Here is an 18,576-nt window from a genome sequence, read left to right on the forward strand (position 1 = left end):
TGGATTCTGGCCGTCTCCACTGTCACTGTCTTCAGACTCTGGGACTATGATTACTAAGTAGTCACCAGCACCCCTCACGACCCTACGAGGGATAGGCGTGATGGAAAATGGATGGATGGATGCAAACTTTAATCTGAAAAGAGGACTTTGGACCACTGAACCCAGTCAGCAGTCCCAGAGGTTCTCTCTTCCATATCTATTGGAGTCCATCGGGACGTGTTCTACATTTTCTGTGTCCACAGGTGAAGCATTTGCCGATGTTCATTTTCACATTTAAACACAGCAGTGCTCTGTCCTGTATGGTGCATATACTGGAGCCGTGTTAGGATGATTTTGTTCATTTTAAAAATTCCCTTATATTTGACCCTGACACACTTTTGTATTTTGTGAAATGTTCTGCCTTTCTGATCCTCATCTCACATTTTCTGCCATAGCTCAAACCCTCTCTCATTAATATATGCCTTTCCTTTTCCAAGCGGAATTGGTATTGCTACTTCCTTCAGCAAAGCATTTTTTTTGCTAAATAATGTTAATTTCCCTTAATCCCATACACAGCTGCGCATCTATTCATCCTCTGTGGAGTCCTAATTGACAAAGGAAAAGTTTAAGAAGAAGGCCTTTTCTGACTGTGTAGATTCTAGGCTTCCTAAAACAGAGACTGGCATGACTTCTTTAACCCATTGCCGCCCAATAATGACTGCCAGCATTTCTGCCGCAACCGTTCTTTTGGATTTTAAATTCAGGGACTCAACATATTGTTACACTGTGTGTGTGTATATATCAATATAGATAGATAGAGAGTGAGATGAATTAAAAACACTTGAGTCCACTTTGATTTCTGGTTATATAACAAGGGGGGTACAATAGTGATTGCTTAAAATTATGAATATTCCCAACTGTCCTAAAGTACCATCCTTGCTGGGTTTTCTTCTCCACTTCCCTTTAACCTAATGCGGTAGTGTGACAGTTTCTCCCTCCTTGACTCCAGCGGTATCTCTTGTGCTTCAACCAATGCTGCATTTTTAAGTGTTGATTTAAAAGCTTTTATCCACGACCGACTGTTAACTTTTTGTAATGTTTCTTATGCTGACGCTCCATACATCTTTTGCTTTTTATTTTACTTATTTGCATTTTGTAACTTTCTAGCTGTTTGATAGGGGGCTCAGTTTGTGGGGACACCCTGAACAGAAGTGAAACGTCAACCCGTTTGAAAGTCATTCTGAGGACGCTGGAAGAACCGCCCTAAATCTGTCAGAGCTAATCTGTGATTGGAGCAAATGGGTTGACGGACGTATCTGTAGCCGTTTCCTATTGGACAGAGAAGCGAGCGGTCCCGCCCAGGAATTCGGCTGACGTCACGAAAGGACAAATCGACTCATCGCGAGGTCATCCAGCCTCTACGAGCAGCCGGCTGCGGTAAAGCGGAGGCGCCATCTTAAGACTCTGAAAGTGAGTTTGCCCGTTATACGTCCTCTACGTTAGATAGAACTTCGGTACTCGTTACAGGAGGGATATAAACTGTTCGCTGTTTTAGTGCTTTCCAGTTCTGTGTTTGCGAGGCCCCAAAAAGGACCGTAACCTTGGGCAACCCTATCGAGTTAGCTTAGCTTGTCCGTTAGCAGCGCTTTAGCCTCCGCCTGAATGGGAGGATAAGACGTGCAGGTATAACCACGCAGAAAGGTCAAAGTTACGGTAATATCAGGCAGCTGGTGACAATAAGTCCTGGCGGTGTTGGGTGTGATGGGAAAATACCCGTTTTTAGTTCTCACGACTCATCCAGTTTAGCAGCCCTTAGCTTTAGATGCGCCTCGCGTTGGATTAGGTTACTGCTCAGCTCAGGCTAACGGTGTGCATTTTGACCACTGCAGCTCCGCCGCCATGTACCCGACTTCTCTGACGCAGCTGGCGAGGGCCAACCCGTTCAGCGCCCCCCTCTTCTCCCTCCAGAAGGTGGAAGAGCCCCAACAGAGCCTCGGCGGACAAAGGCCTCGCAGACTGGCGGCGGCCGCGACATCAGACGGTAAGCCCCGGCGGCAGGCTCGCCTCGTCGGCCGGCCGGCCGGCGGAGCTAGCGTTAGCCGCGTCGTTAGCTCCGGGGGTTTCACCCCCAACGAGACACGGTTCCACGCCGCAGGCAAAACGCAGATGTACGCCATGCGGCGTGAGTCGTGCCGGGCCTCCGGAAGGATTGGATTGGACATGTTGAATTGTTGGGAGCAGTTTGCAGCCAGGCCTGTACGGTGGCCCGGGCGTCCTGTGGAGGACGGGGAAGGACAAATAACTGTGTTCACTTGCTGTGAAGCATCATTCGTGTAATCATTAACCGAGAGCGGCCCCTGAAATATATCTGATCGTGTTGTAAAGCTTTGGCCACACTTATTTTTGATTTCTGATCACCTTTAAAATCATTGCAGCAGATCCCATGACCAGGTGTCTGAATGCTGCACGGTTCCCCTCTTCCTGAGCAGCCAGGCGGCCCGTCTGTAACACTTTTACTCCCTTTTTTTGTTTCTTCAGAGGGAGACAGTTGCGAGTTCGGCTCTCAGAAGTATTTAGTCCTGTGTGGTTTTGGTGGGATTCTGAGCTGTGGCACCACCCACACGGCCGTCGTGCCCCTCGACCTGGTCAAATGCAGAATGCAGGTCTGTTCTTTTCTGAACGCAACGCCATCCCCGCCAGTCGTTTTGTTTTGTTCTCCCCCCGTTGGTACGCACCAATCTGCATGGTGGAGGTTCTTTTTTTGTTTTAATTTGCATAATCCCGTTTTGTTGCCGTGACCATAACATCACCGCATGCCATCACACCAGTGTTGCCGGCCCGAGGTAGAGGTCAGCGGAGCAGACACTTGTAGGAAGTGTCTTCACTTTCCACACTTGGTAAGCGGAAAGTGTCCACACAGAAAGATAAAAGTTAGTCGGGCGTTGGCAAACTGGATTTTATCCTAGTATAAAGGACCATTACATTTATTAATTTTTTTTGGTTTCTCGCTAGGTTGCAGCTAAAGTCAGGATTTAAATTTATGCCTATTCAGCACAATGGGATATAATTTGTTTTGCCGTTTCTCACCTGGAAGTTAAGACCCCAAGTTCCTAGTGGGCGTGGGGCTCGTTTCCGTGTCCAAGCGGCACTGGGCGAGGTGTGAGGTTCAACCTGGACGGATCTCCAAGCGAGGGCAGAGACGGGTCTAGGCAGGCACCCATTGACCCCAAAGCATGGGGTTTAGGGAGACTGCTTGTCCAACAATAAGTCCAAGCGCCCAGAGAGAAGCTGTGCCTAAGCAGGATGAGCATGCACACCCCACGCCGAAGGTGTGGGCAGGAAGTCAGTGCTTCTGGAAAATAAAACCTGCGCTTTCATACGGGAAGCATAGAATGTTCTGATGGACACCAGCAGATGACATGGTGCCTCCAAATCATCAGTGACTGGAAAGTTCACTCTGGACTTCAGGCAGCATGGATTCTGGGCCTCTCTTCTCGTTGATCTCTACTTTGGATCACGGAGCAACTGTCCAGGGAGGACGTCTTTGGTTTAGGAAGGTTTTAACTCAAGCGGACAGTGGTAGTCATGTCCTGCAGATGTCTGGTATCTCTTGAATGATCTTTGCTTCACCAACCTGAAGGCTGCAGTTATTCCTGGAGCTCGTTCTTCTTGTTCTACCACACTTCCTTCCCTCTGCTTTCCAAAAATAAGCGTGGACGGCTCGCTCTGAACTGCCAGCTTGTCTAGCGGTGATATTTTATGGTTTGGCCTCGTTGTGGACGGCTTCCGGACAACCTTCACGTCGAGTAGTGGAAATACTGCAGTAACCTGTTGGAGCGCAGCTGTAGTTCAGATCATTTAATGAAGCATCAGGTTTTTTTTTTTTTTTTTTTTTAGTCCTTAAGGTATGCACTGCTCTTTTTGAAGGACGTGTTCAGCGTGGGTTGGAAGAAAACGATGGTTTTAAATTGGCAAAAAAACGAATGACTCGAATTAAGTCTCAAAATGGTTGATTCTGTAATGTGACAAATGATTATTTTCTTCTTTAAATCATCCTTTGAGTGATTTTTAATGCATATCCGCATGTTTGTGGCAGAGCTTATGAAGGAAGAGTCCTAGCTCGGAGCTTCTAGCCGGAAGCGGTCATTGGGTTTGGTTTCAGTTTGCCAGCTGCTGACTCTTCCATCATAACCCTCTGCCTTTTGTGATTATTTCTCATGTTTTTCCCCTGTGTTGCATGTGACCCGGCATGCTGCATGTGTGTCCTGTCTCCCCCCCTCCCTATTACCACAGAGGATGTCAGCTGCGAGTTTGGCTCCTCCAAGTACTATGCCCTGTGTGGCTTTGGTGGTATCCTGAGCTGCGGCCTCACACACACCGCAGTGGTGCCCCTCGACCTTGTCAAGTGCCGTCTGCAGGTGTGTATGGAAACAGAAGCTGACAACTGCAGTGGGGCGTGAACGGCTTCCCCAAGTGATCCGCAGTGTAACTTTGAGATGTAGGAGGTCCTGTTGACTCCAGAGAGTAAGTCAGAGCGCTAGAAAAGACGACAGAACCACAAATTAATGCTAAATTCCAGGGATTTATTCATGTGCGACCCTGATTGGCAGGTTTACTATTTGTTAGCCCAGACAGCAAGTTTAGCTTCAAGGTGCATTTAGCTTCACAGCAATGCAAGTTCATGGTGGCAGGTTACAAAATAGAAGCACTTCACAAAGATTTTCCTCAGAGATGTAAAATTTGGTGCCAGAGTTAAGTAACTTGCATAAAAAGTTAGATCCAAACAGGTTTTAAAGCAGTAATTTAAAGCAAAAGCTACAATTCCACCTCTAGTATCTGCAGCTTAATATTCTGTTTTGGTCAAAAGAACCTCTAAACAGGTGGCAGGCTTTAAATCTTCCACTAAAATGACAGCCGGTGTTCATGGTCTCCTCAGTCAGGGTCAGTTTAAGCAGCTCTGCTAAATTTACACGTCCTGGCTTGGTTCTATGGCACTTAGTGCATAGGCTCAGACAACAATATAAAGATGTTAAATGGGTTTTCATATTGAGGCCTAAAGGATCCAGTTGCGTATATTTTTTCCTTGAATGTTCACTGTAAATCTTCTTGTCATCAGGTGAATCCCGATAAATACAAGAGCATTGGCAATGGCTTTGCAGTGACCGTCAGGGAGGATGGCATGAGAGGCCTGGCCAAGGGCTGGGCCCCTACCTTCATCGGCTACTCCATGCAGGGCCTGTGCAAGTTCGGCTTCTACGAGGTCTTCAAGATCTTCTACAGCGACCTGTTGGGAGAGGTGAGTTTAGCTTCCCGTCCTGGCAGCTGTTCACAACCCGTCCTTGGATGCACTTTTCCCGCGTTTGACCTTTGACCTGGGCCGGTTGCCGGCATCAAGGTCTCCCACTGTTCTAGGAAGCTATCCTTTCAAACCCTTTCAGCGTGCACTTCCCACAAGTTGAGATTTATTGAGATCCCAGCTAAGGGCCAAAGTTTTCTCCGGCTGCATGTGCCTCTTATTTATTTATACGTCAGTAGCTCACTCTGGTTTCATACAAAGTTTTTATGAAAGATTATCACGTCCTGCTGCCGTATTAGATGTTTTATGCTTCGTTTTTGCCCATTTTGTTAGTAAATTGTTTTTTAGTTTACGATTATTTATGGAAGTACGTAGTGCACATGCGCAGCAGGGGTTAAAACAAGGAAGCGGCAATTAGCATTTCCTGGGGAAACGATAAAGAAAGGTCCAAAATAATATGATTCCAAGAGTGAAAAGACTGGAATGTCGCTGGGATTACAGTACGAACGTTGATGTTCACTGAAGCGGACGCTAAACCTGCCGATCTCTCAGATGTGACGCAGAGTTGATTGACATGAGTAAATGTTCTGATATGAGACTCTTAATGTTGCTCCTACATAGTTTTATTTAATTAATAATGGTTGGTATTTGATCACGCCAAGCTGCCACTTTACTGAGGGGCGTTTTAGAGGGTCAGGCTCGGACCGGTATTGTTAAATTTTGAGTTATTAAGTGATACTGTCGCTAGATGGCGCCACATCTGTTTATACCTGCTAATCGCACTGGGCCTATTTTTAGCAACAAAAATGACCATCAAAACATAATCAGGATGGGAGGCATAGTGTATATAACTGTATTTTATCATGGGAGTTTTTCTTTCTTTAAAGCCTATAATGTGGCTGTACACCTTTTTAAACCATGCAGAAAAACTACAGCCTGAATTGGGGTCAAACAAGGTGACGCACCGCTAACCTGGTGCTCTTTCATAACAGGATGTTAAACATTTGCAAATCAGACCGCACAAAGGTGAAAATGTGTATTAAAAAACTATATATATATATTTAGGCACCGCTGTTCCAAAACACACTCACTTGTGACACATTCATCCTGATGTCATTGTGAATGGGACTTCATGCATTTTGCATAAACTGATCCGCCAGTCAGATAGCAAGTAAACAAGAATTGAAGCGCTAGTCGCTAAAAAGCGTACAAAGTAATGTGTTGGATTACTGGACAGAGGCTGTGATTATTTGTAAAGAAGCCATGCCGCTGCCCAGCTTTCTTTTTTTTTTTACTTTTAGGGAAAAGACAAACCTAATTTTTCATTACCTTTAGACTCATTTCTAGCTGGATGGGGGAAACTCTTCTCCTACCGTATATGGAAACTGCTGCCTGTCTTTTTGAAAGGTTCTTGGTTTTAAACTTGCCGCTGACTGCTTACAACTGAAGTTGTTTATGTCCTGTTGTGGCGTGTTCTCACCAACCAGGAAAACACCTACCTCTGGAGGACATCACTGTACCTGGCCGCCTCAGCCAGCGCAGAGTTCTTTGCCGACATCGCTCTGGCTCCCATGGAGGCTGTGAAGGTCCGTATCCAGACCCAGCCCGGCTACGCCAACACCCTCAGACAGGCCGTCCCTAAGATGTTTGCAGAGGAAGGACTCTGGGCGTAAGTTTGCACCTCTCCTTTGGTGAGATCGTTTTAACTGCTTTAAGAACTGGAAAAGAATGCCTTGATTGCAACACGCTCCTTAGATCCACCTCTGGAGGGCGCTGGTCTCTGACCGGAGCTTCTCAGCAGCTTTCTGGCTGTACAGTTGGAGGTGCTTGAGTCATTGGCGTGTGAGAGCAGTCCACCCGTCCCCCAGCCCAGCCGCTGCACCGGCAACCCAGTCGTCAGACCGGGAGCTCCCGGTGCAGCCAGTCTGGGGGACAGACAGACCTCAGTCAGTTTAGTGTTGTGTAACTTGTAGTTGCAGTTTAAACTAAACTTTAAAGCAGCACTATGTAACTTTTAGCTACTAAGGGGCGCTGGACCTGTAACTTCCAGGTTTAGCGCACCTGAAGGCCACTGGCAACGCTGCACTGAAGCAAATTAAACAGTCTTCCTCCGTGTTTTGGAATCTGATAGCAGACCAGTTTGGACCAGCAGATGGAGTTTAAGAACAAGATTACATTCACCCCTCTAGATTAAATCCTACATCAGAGAGCCAGAAATGTCTGATGGGGTTGGTATCGTATCTGTTTTTGGGTCATGTGACCCAGAGCGACAGTCTTGGTCACATGACCCATTCAGAGCCGGATCCGACCCTCTGCAGTTACATAGGTGAGTTTTTGGGAATAGCAGCCCAACTTTATGTGGCCATTGGTGATTATTGACCTAAAAGGGTATATAATATCTCAAATCAAGCTAACACTTGGGTCAAAACTTACACGGTGCTGCTTTAACAGAAAATAAAATCGTGTTGAAACAGTTTTCACCTACTGTTGCTTCATTCGGAGCAGATACTAGAGCAGCTTTCAAGATGATGGAATCCTCATGAGCTGGATCAGTGTTTGCTATACACACACACACACGGCTAAACTTGATGTTTGATGTTGGCTCAGGTTCTATAAGGGCGTGGTGCCCCTGTGGATGAGGCAGATCCCCTACACCATGATGAAGTTCGCCTGCTTCGAGCGCACCGTAGAGCTGCTGTACAAGTATGTTGTCCCTAAGCCCCGCAGTGAGTGCAGCAAACCCGAGCAGCTCGTTGTCACCTTCGTGGCCGGTTACATCGGTGAGTGTCCCGTCATCCCATAGAGGTTAAAGCTTTTAATGTGCTCTCGTGGACAGTTTAATCATGCTTTTTGTGACTGGAACTTCTGTAAGAAGTGATGTCTGTGCTGTTTTCATTTAATTCTGTCACTGGTCAGTGTGTGCTTGTTGCGTTATAAGACTTTAACCAATCATGCAACAAAACCTGTAACTCCATTAGACATGAAAATTGAAAAGAAGCTGAAATTTTAGACTCAAATGTTGTGACTTAAATGTTGCGTTCTCTTCACAGCTGGTGTGTTTTGTGCCATCGTGTCACATCCTGCTGACTCCGTGGTGTCCGTGCTGAACAAGGAGAAGGGCAGCACAGCCGCCCAGGTCCTCAAGAAGCTGGGACCCAAAGGTTTGTGTCAACATGAGTCGGCAGCACAGCCTTCCAACACGCTCCTTAGATCCACCTCTGGAGGGCGCTGGTCTCTGACCGGTGCTCCTCGGCAGCTTTCTGGCTGTACAGTTGGAGGTGCTTGAGTCATTGGCGTGTGAGAGCAGTCCACCCGTCCCCCAGCCCAGCCGCTGCACCGGCAACCCAGTCGTCAGACCGGGAGTTCCCATTGCAGCCAGTCTGGGGGACAGACATGCAGTTTGCTTAGCTTAATGCTGGTTCTCAGTGGGGTTCTTAAGAATCAAATCTTTATTGCCTTTAGGTAACCTTGATGAAATCTTGGCGAGAGACCAGCTCAGAATTCACACATACCGTGTTTTTCAGACTATAAGTCGCATCAGTCAAAAAATCTGTCATAAAGAGGGGAGAAAAAACATGTCGCACCGGCCTATACGCTTTTATTTAGACATTTATTTCACACAATCCAAGACTAAATACTGACATTTCATCTGTAAGGCAGTTTATTAAATTACCCAGCTGCACTCACAACTGGCTGATAACATGGACCTGAGACGGGTGAATGAGGTAAATTAGCAACTCCAACCAGCAAGGTTTTATCCGGCGTAACTGGCCATTACACTGAAAGTTGTCATAATTATGCCTAAATTAGACCGTGAGTGTAACAGTGCTACGTGCTAAGCTAACAGTAGGACATGGATGTTTCAGAGAAACATGAAGCTCATGTGCATCAGCAAAGTTGTAACCCACCCACAGCAGAGCTGTAAGCTAGCGCTAGCTGTTATTAGCTTTGCTGACAACGGGGGTTGTCGCTTTATTGTTCCCTTCAAGCTGCACCACGCAACGCTCCAGACTGAATCCAGACTGAAACAGCAAAACAACACACAAACGTGTTCAGTCTTTGTTGTGTATACGTTAATGTTTCAGTTCATTTTTAAGTTAAGGTGACCAGATTTCTGGAACGTCTCTGATTTTGTTGAGAATTTGTGTCTGGGGATTAGTTTGTTTTGCCTGATCTGCAACGCCGACGGGGCGGGAAGACGCGTTCGACTCAGCTCTACTACTACGTCGGGACAGAGGTAGAACCGGGTGAATTCCTCTGGTTGTGCTAAACTTTATTTACTCCATCTTGATGCACTGAAGTCGGGGAGCTTTCCAGGGACAGGTCATCAAAAACCGGGACAGTCCCTGGAAATCGGGGACATCTGGTCACTGTATTTTAGGTGGTAAAGGAGCAGGATAGTTTTCACAAGCCTAGCGAGCCCTATTGTGGCTATAGATGGTAATGTTTACTCCTTGGTTCATGCCTTCAAGATTAATTACCATTTAGTTTGATATATAAGTCGCAGGATCGGCCAACCTTATGGTAGTTCTTAGCAGTTGATGAGATTGAGATTTTGCAGTCAAAAAAGGCAGAAGTCACTGTACAGTACAGAGTGAAATACAGTGTTTGTATTTTATGAATGAATGTATCAGACAAAACACTGAATTAGAGGTTGAAAAGCGTGCAAATGGTCATTAGCAAAAATTTGAATCTTCAAATTAAAGAACTGCGTAACTTGCTTGGATGTCCAAACATTCCCTGAGAGACCACTCATACAAATGGACATTAGCATGTTAGAGACTGTCAATGATTCTCGATACTATCAAGAACCTGTGGAACCAGCAGCATGTAACGGACCATTAACTGGGCTAATGAATCCTGGGTGAATAAACTGCACTAGAACAACTCTAGGCATATTGTTGTATCTTAATATACTCCTGATGTATGAACCAGTGTGTTTGTGTCCTTAGGTGTATGGAAAGGTCTGGTTGCCCGTATCATCATGATTGGTACTCTGACCGCCCTGCAGTGGTTCATCTACGACTCTGTGAAGGTGTACTTCCGCCTGCCCCGCCCCCCTCCCCCAGAGATGCCAGAGTCCCTGAAGAAGAAGCTCGGCCTCACAGAGTGACACTCCCCTCCCATCACCACCTCAGAGTCCTGCAGTCCCCAACTGAAATTTCCAAAACGCACTCTGCAGTTTATTCTGTCCTCGGCCCACGCTGAACAGGGGGCTGCTCCTTTTCTCACTGAACAACCCGGAAAAGAAGAGAAGGCGGCTGCTTCTTGCTCATTATGTTTTGACAGTAAATATTCAGCTATAGAAACACCTGTATGGTTTTATTGACCCCTGTCTTAGAATAAATATGTGGAAATTCTAATAAAATTTCCTTGGAAAACGGTAATTTTGTTTTTGGACTCTATGCTGTGAATAAAACAAATGTTAGATGTAAGGTAATGTGGGATTTATGGTCAGCTTTCTTAGATTCATAATCTAACTTCTTGGGCTCCCTGCTTTTATATGAAAGGGTTTGTTTAGAATCGGGGGTAAAAACCTTGCTCCAAGTTGGACCCAAGAAGTTATTGAAACATTGCAATGAATGTCAAAAGAACCTTATACTGTCTCTCAGGGTCTAACCTAAAAGAGCAAAACCCAATTTAATGTGCAGTTGGGGAACTTTCCAGGTCCAAATGCAGAAGAGTCGTTCTGTTCTGCAGAACATGAAATTACAGAGTTGGTCTTCTTTATGAAACGGGGAATCTGCACCTAACCTGTTATGCCTGATCTGTAGGCAGATTTCGGGTCCTGCCACTGATTCCCAATTGGATTTCTTTCAGTTTGCTTATAACACCAATTCACAACACGTCTCAAGGCAAAGAAACGCCAGTTCAGTCAAATCATGCAGACATTACTATTCCAGTACATATATGTTCCAATCTATATAAGGGTGTTCAGACTGAGCCTCAGCCTTGGGTTTCATCTATATACCCTTGATTAACGACTCATTAGCCAAAGTGGAAGTGCGTCAGCGGTTGCCACAAGTGCTGTCCGAATAGTGCAGTCACTTCCTCTCGTGGCTACTTTAGCCTAGGAACCTTGCAACATCCCTTACTGGCACTATAAGGTATCCTACAATCCTTGCCATAAGTGCTGTCCGAAAAGTGCAGTCAGTAAAGACGAAGGTAGGAAAAGGAGCCTGTATGCTTCCTATCATAGTTCCTTTAACATAGGGAACTCACAATGTTCCTTACCGGTGCTAAGGAGCTATTAGGAATCCCACAATCCTTTGCATGACATAAGCACACAATGTCCGGAGAGAAGAGAGCGTGCACTTTGTAGTTCTTTTTCGGAAGGCTGTAGACCCAGATTGGACTAGAATCATCCACGTGTTTCTGTGGCGTCATGACATCGGAGTTAAAGGCTGTCTGAAATCCTCCTTTCCTCCCCATGACGTTGTTCTTACCGTTGACCTCATGAAAGGTCAGGGAACAGGACCAGAGAGCTATAATTAGGTTTCAGATGCAGCCATGGACTGAAGAGCAGAGTTTTCTACTTTTTTACTAAGGTTTTCTCTCCTGAGCTGTGAATCCCTGCAACTCCTCCACAGTTACTCAGGGGTTCCTGCCTGCCTCTCTGATTAAGGCCCTCCTCTGGTTAAGCCTGTGAGTTTAGGTGGACATTTCTGTTTGGTCCACCCTCTTTCCACGTGTTCAGATGATGGATTGCATAGACCTCTGTGAGAAGTTCAAACCTTGGGATATTGTTTCAGAACCTAACCCTTCTTTGAACTTCTCCACAAAGCAAGACCAGCCCCCCTTTTCACCATAAATCCCGGGATTTAAATACCTTGGAATTTTTTCCAGGGTAAAAGGAATCCCAAGTAATATGTAATCTAGGTTTTCAGTCCGACTCTCTCTCTCTGAAGACGGCACATTTTACTTTTAACTAGGCATGGACCTTATCGTCAATACCATTCAGACCCAAAATAGAAGAGCTGAAAATATATGGCAAAAATATGTTCAGCCCATTAATACTGAAGACAAACATCAGTTAAGTTGTTTAATACTTTTTGTTTTAGAAGTTTATTAATATTATTCCTCCACTGACATCTTATACTATTAACTCCAAGTACAGACCGAACAGCAGGTGGTGCTGTTGTCACAATTAGAAAGCTTTAGTAGGCCTGGGCAGAAAAAAAGAAAAGCTGTCCTTGTTGCCCCCACTATTTGAGAAGCACTGACCTACCAAGCAGCACCGTTCCAACCTATAGGAAACTTGAACTGCAGTAGCCACACTTCAACCCAGAGAGGTCAGCAATAAGGCCAAATATAGTGGAATTATTGCAAAAACAAGTTAAAGTGAAAATGGAGCCCAAGCTTTTGCTAATTATTATTTTTTTGCCTATTAAACCCTTGAGGATCTCCAGCAGTTGTACCGCTGCTGCTGGCATGTTAAAGATGAGCAAATTGTTCATGTCCAGATCTCCTCTCCATCTCTTCAGTAATTAAAATGAACTAAAATGAATATGAAGCTTATTTTAATCTCCGAGATTTGCTTGGTTATAAACGAACCACTGAAATCAATCAGACATTTACCGTTCAATTTCATCTGACTGGATTATTTCTTTGTTTTAGTTTCCAGTCAATGCTTAAAGCCAGCAGCAGTTTGAAAATAATGTTTGTGGAATCAGGCGTTCTCTCCGGTATATAGTGAGCCTCAAACCGCTGGCACAGCAGGAGCATCTCCAAAAACGCCAGGGAACTTTTGCAATCAAGCATTATCATGATAAACCGAGCAGATATTTGAATTTTACACGGCTACATTAAACATCATCATCATCATCATCATCAAGAAAAAAAGCAACTTGCATCACAGAAAGTTACAGTTTTTGCCGCTTCCTTCCACTATCGCTGCTTTCATTTGACCAATCTGCTATGACCCCGCTCCTCAAAATTCCTGGAATGATCTAAAAGCCCTAGCCCTGGATGAGTACCTTTTAAAGTGTGGACCCGAGAGATTAAAATTACTCTGGTAGAATTGTGTTAAATCGCACTTAGAGCTTTCAAAATCCTGTGTAATGGTCGAAAGTCCCTGCAATGAAAAATGGGCTATGACTTACAAAAACCAAGACATGTGAAATCACACCAGTTCCCACTAGAAATCAAAGTAAGATCTGTGTCCTCGCCCACCCGTGCGTCCGTGTAATGCTCGCTCCTACCTCAAGGAACTGCTGACCCTACAAACCACAGGCCCCGATTGCAGAAAGCTTCATCCCTTCATGGTTTCCCTAGGACCAAATGTTAAACCACAGGCCTTCTCCTTAAAGGCCCGTGAACACATGTAGAAGTCAGGTCCTGACCATGTGAGGCCTACCAGAGACTACAGAGTCCCTGACCTGTCTGCTGTGTTCCTGGGTAATGCCGTTTAGACCTAGACTTAGACATCTTTATTTGTCATTTTGTATGTACAGAGTGCATACAGAACGAAATTTTGTTGCATACAGCTTGTAATTAAAAAGTAAACAATTGAAATGTAAACAGTGCAGGAGAAGAGAACAATGAAAACCATTTGTATGTGCATAAATGATGGTGCAAAAGGCATTTGTGCAAAAATGCATTTGGAAACTGCAAGTTCGGCAGCATTTGTAATGCTAGATAAAGATGCAATGGTGCAAATGTGCAAAAAGTGGTGCAGGGTCCAGTTTACAGTTCAGCAGTTCAACAGTCTGATGGCAAAAGGGAAAAAGCTTTTGCAGAACCTGGTGGACCTGCAACGGATGCTGCGGAACCTCTTCCCAGAAGGTAGCAGGGAGAACAGTCCATGGTGGGGGTGTGAGGGGTCTCTGATGATGTTTCGGGCTCGGGACACGCAGCGCTGAGATGAAATTTCCTTAATGGAGGGGAGAGGAGCCCCGATGATCCCTTCTGCTGTCCTCACTACTCTCCTCACGTTCTTCCAGTCGGCGGCACTGCAGCCTCCACACCACACAGATAGACAGCTGGTCAGAATGCTCTCTATGGTGCTTCTGTAGAAGGTCGTTAGGATGTGCGGGGGCAGGAAGTACAGTCGCTTCTGTGCCCTCTTCACCAGTGACGTGGTGTTCACAGACCAGGTGAGGTTGTCCTTGATGTGCACCCCCAGGAACTTGGTGCTGCTGACCACCTCCACAGCTGAGCTGTTGATGAGCAGTGGAGCGTGATGAGGCCACATTTGTCTACTAATGTTCTCTAAAGAAAAACCTCTAATGCCAAAACAGAACAGCCGTAGTTAGACTCTGATTACAAACAACTGACCTCTGTTCACTGATTAGGTGAATTCTGAAGGCAGTTGAACCAGATTTTACGGTTATTTTCATACAACCCCCCCCCCCCCCAAAAAAAAATAAACATCTTTTAGTTTGTTAAAGAGCACGTGGCTCTTTAACTTTAAGGTGACGTTGATGTATTGTATGTTTCAACACCCTCCAATCAAATGAAGCCTTCATTAAATTTAGATGACTTAGATCTCCCGGAGAGGAGGTTCAGTAACACAGAACAGGCATTGTGTTTCTAACTGAGCTTCAGGGAACTGATTTCTGTTTCAGCCATAATGCGGCAGCGCTTCCAGCTGAGGAGAGAACACGTTCTGCAGACGGGCCACCTCTGCCACTCGAGTCCATTTGTTCTAAAAGGGAAGTTTGGCCACGTGCAGCATTCAGTGTCGTCTTCTTTTTTTTTTTTTTACAGAAGGTTGCAGCTTAGTGCGTTCAAATTAGTCCACTGATGGGGTAAGAGTGAAGGGGTCATGGGAAATGGAGTCCATTTCCATGTTCCGCTGTTTGGGAGAGCACGGTGTCATTGCTGGCAGATTGAATAAAACATCAGCAACGCGAGACATAAAAAGGTTTCCAGGAGCCATTACCCGGACATGTTGTCATTTATGGACTTGATCACTGTTATTTTCCCACTATTTGGAGGCTTGTTTCATCGCAGGCCTGACGATCCTTCGGGCGAACCCGTTAGGACTTCTGACTACCAACCAGTTGTTTTTCATTTCGAGAACGTCTGTCGGCTGATGGAAACGGATGGAGACGAGGTCTCATATCAGCTGGCACTCATTACGGGGGGATTTTATTTACCTCAATGGCTCAGTCTTTTGATTTTCAGGGTGTTTTTGGTCATGAGCTTTTAGTTTGATCATCAGGTAAAGCATTTCTTTTAAAATCTTTCCTTTATGTTCATTCTGAAATCAGCTTTTTTCTTCTCCATGAATAAAATAAGGATAACAATATATTAACTTTTTTACCAAGCACCTGCATTATATCTTTTGGCAATTTTAAGACAGTAGAACAAGCAGAATTTTTGTGAGTGAATGGGATGAAATTTTGTGTATTCAAAGTAATTAATTACCGTCACCGGTTGATTGTAGAGCTGATGAACGAGATTACTTATTAGGCACAATTGCGTAATGAATAGGTTGAAATTAACTGCTTTAATATTTTCTTGTTGAAAAAGTGGAAGGATCATAAGTTAGTAAAACGTGCCACAAAAATAAAACAGGGTATTTAAATTTATACATCTATAATATGGTTCTTTCATGGTGGTCACTTATGTGTACATAAGCTATGCAAAATGAACCAGAATCTGAGAAAATGTGGACACACTCTCATCTTTTTATTTAAAGATTTGCCTGGTGTTGACTGGTGTCCCAGCAGCATTGATGTATGACATCCCCTGTTTGCCACCACTGCAGACAAAGCTAGTTTCCAGGCCACAGCTCCTGGTACCCCCATCTACACTGAAACATTTGCTCGAAAGCCTCGTCCCTTCTTCCTTCCAGTTCTGCCATACAACTGTGAGGTGAATGTCACTATGAAACAACACTGTTCCTGGTCATGTGAAGCAGGAGGTGTGGCTCGACTAGCTGTGGAATTCCCTGCAGGCCTGCATCGTCAACTCTCACTGGTAGGATTTATTTTCCATGATGCTTCAACACGTCTAGGGGAAAACATACATGGTAAACTCCCATGGCATGACACATCACACAAACATTTGGGGCAGAGAAGGATTTTGTTAATGTTAATAGGAAATATAAATAATATTTGCTACCTTCCATAAATGTCAATATCAACCATTTAGGGGACAGGGTTAGGGATGGGTTAGTGTAAGTTTCCCAATTTGCGAGCTCCTGCTGTATGGAACTAGAAGTGTCAACTTTTGGGAGTTGAGACTGACTTGCCGGTTTCCATCTGTCCGTCTCCTACCATCCTTGGTCCAAGAATATCAAGCCTTATGTCTTATCTCATCCATTCTCATCCGACGACAAAGCCAAGTCACCCACGATTATTGTGCCTTCCACCTGCACAATCAGGGCCTTCACCTGGGAGACAGAGGACATCATTCATCAAGCCCAACAAGACGAACCAGACCCAGGCTCTGGTCTCTCCAACCATATTTATGTTCCCACAACTGTAAGATCTCAGCTGATGAGTTGGGCCCATGCAAGCAAGTTCTCCTGGCATTCCAATGACAGTCGAACCATCTCCTTACTCAATCAGATTTTGGTGGTCGTCACTTAACACGGATATAAGGGAATATATCAATGCCTGTGCCTGTTACAAGATGGGCAATCAACCATCTGCTGGGCTACATAAGCCTCTTCTGGAACCTAAACTTCTCTGCTCCCACATGGCCCTGCACTTTGTTACGGATCTGCCACTATCCCAAGGTATGACCACCATTTTAACTATCGTCGACAGTGTCTCTAACGCTTGCCATTTGATTCCCCTCAGAAAACTACCCATATCACTCCAAACCATCAAACATGTCTTCAGACATGTCAGATCAAAGGGTCCTAGTTCATCTCCTGAGTCTGGAAGCAGTTGTGTGCTGCGTTGAATGCCAAGGTTTGTTTAACCTCCGGGTTCTATCCTCAATCAGTGTCTAAGAAGCTCGCTCCCATGTTCATCAGTCCATATCAAATTGTCATTTGTCATTGTCGTCATTCCGAACAATCTTTGGATCCGTCCTATCTTCCAGTTTTCTCACCTTAAGCCTGTTCACTCCAGTCCGCTTTGCATTCCTGACCTCTATCTCGAACCTCGCACCCTGTCCGCCCTCCAGCTCTGCCACTGCTCACTAGCTCACACCCTAGACCGTGACTAGCTCTCCCTGGCGTCTTCCACCACACCCACAGTAAGCAACCAGCCCTTCCTCACCTTCATGATCATCCATCCAGTTACTCACCTCTCCTCTGCTTCTCAAGTCTGCTCCTGTTCCCGTGTCACTGGAAGAAGTTTGCTGGACAAAACCCGAATAACCACAATCTTTAATTAACTCTTTACCTTGAGAATCTTTCATATATGAGTCAGAAGCCTGAATAAAAGCATGAAAAAATCTCAAAGACTGTTTTATCAGCTCACCAGTTAACCTACTTGATGTTGTACTTTACTGCTTCTTTCATTATAAGTAATGTCTACATTTTTATTTGCAATGCATGCCTTCTTTGTGTTTCATTTTTCAACGTATTTCCTTGTGTGTCTAGTTGTACGCAGTGTTGTAGTTCTGGACCTGAAGGTGACACGCATGTGTCGTTACACTGACAGAACAATGGATAGGGGTTTAAACATAGAACTTGCTTTACCAGAATAGAACGCTGATAGCCGCAGTTAAAGAGGAATGCACTTGGCTGCTTTTCCTGCGGCGGCGCAAGGTCATGCCCCACATTCACTGAACAGCCAAACTTCACACAGCAGCTTGCAGTCATGCTGTAAAGATGTTCCGAGTGAACCGCCTGCTGCCTCTTAGAGCAACACAGGGATCATTACTGGTGCTTTGGTTAACCTGCGACAGTACCGATAAAGGCAGCTGCTTGTGCCCTATTTAGCTAGAGCAAAGATCTGCTGACTGACCTTGCAACTCAATGAAGAGTAAATACTTGTACCCACAGTTCATTTCATTTCTGCTTACAGTAAAAACAGCAGTTTGTTGCTCTTAACTGCTTACATGCAAATATACATCTGAAGCATGTGCTCTGCACCAACACCACATGATAGATCTGTCTGTCTGTCTGTCTGTCTGTCTGTCTGTCTGTCTGCAATCATTGCCCCATTTTAGCACAAAAGTACAGGTAAAGGTCACTGTTATTCTAATTTCCATACATGCATTTCATAAAAAAACACAGCCTCAGCCAGCCGACTGACTGGCTGTGACTGACTGTTGCTGAATGACCAGGCAACAGGTGGAGGAGGGGCAAAAGTTTGCTATTCTTATCATGGCATTTATGAATGAATGAATTTATGGAGGTTACAAGGTATGTGAATGTTTCTTCCAGGCTCAGG

General features: G+C 45.1%; 1 protein-coding gene and 2 non-coding genes across 4 annotated transcripts; all 3 read left to right on the forward strand.

Annotated features, from left to right (window-relative positions):
* Positions 1-1,313: 1,313 nt before the first annotated feature.
* LOC105929821 (phosphate carrier protein, mitochondrial) lies at positions 1,314-10,662 on the forward strand. 2 transcript variants are annotated; one of them, XM_021319086.2, is made up of 8 exons: positions 1,314-1,449; positions 1,869-2,020; positions 2,518-2,642; positions 5,096-5,275; positions 6,763-6,944; positions 7,883-8,055; positions 8,326-8,436; positions 10,228-10,662. In XM_021319086.2, exons 2-8 carry the CDS (start codon positions 1,879-1,881, stop codon positions 10,386-10,388), a joined length of 1,074 nt encoding a protein of 357 aa, XP_021174761.2. In that variant the 5' UTR covers positions 1,314-1,449; positions 1,869-1,878; the 3' UTR covers positions 10,389-10,662. The 2 variants fall into 2 exon arrangements, with proteins under 2 accessions (XP_021174761.2, XP_021174763.2); XM_021319088.2 differs by lacking the exon at positions 2,518-2,642 and adding an exon at positions 4,273-4,397.
* On the forward strand, positions 7,017-7,216 carry LOC118566645. The gene has a single exon (XR_004933179.1). It is a non-coding gene; the product is annotated as a small nucleolar RNA SNORA53 (small nucleolar RNA).
* Positions 8,472-8,671, forward strand: LOC118566643. Its single transcript, XR_004933176.1, has one exon. It is a non-coding gene; the product is annotated as a small nucleolar RNA SNORA53 (small nucleolar RNA).
* Positions 10,663-18,576: the final 7,914 nt, after the last annotated feature.

Source organism: Fundulus heteroclitus, chromosome 17, assembly GCF_011125445.2.
Source record: "Fundulus heteroclitus isolate FHET01 chromosome 17, MU-UCD_Fhet_4.1, whole genome shotgun sequence".
Classification (NCBI taxonomy): domain Eukaryota; kingdom Metazoa; phylum Chordata; class Actinopteri; order Cyprinodontiformes; family Fundulidae; genus Fundulus; species Fundulus heteroclitus.

Bases quoted from the DNA above. Each gene is read 5' to 3' on its own strand.
- LOC105929821 (XM_021319086.2), top strand. From the start codon at position 1,879: ATGTACCCGACTTCTCTGACGCAGCTGGCGAGGGCCAACCCGTTCAGC. The intron at 2,021-2,517 runs GTAAGCCCCGGC...TTGTTTCTTCAG, and splicing joins GGCGGCCGCGACATCAGACG to AGGGAGACAGTTGCGAGTTC. The intron at 2,643-5,095 runs GTCTGTTCTTTT...TCTTGTCATCAG, and splicing joins TGGTCAAATGCAGAATGCAG to GTGAATCCCGATAAATACAA.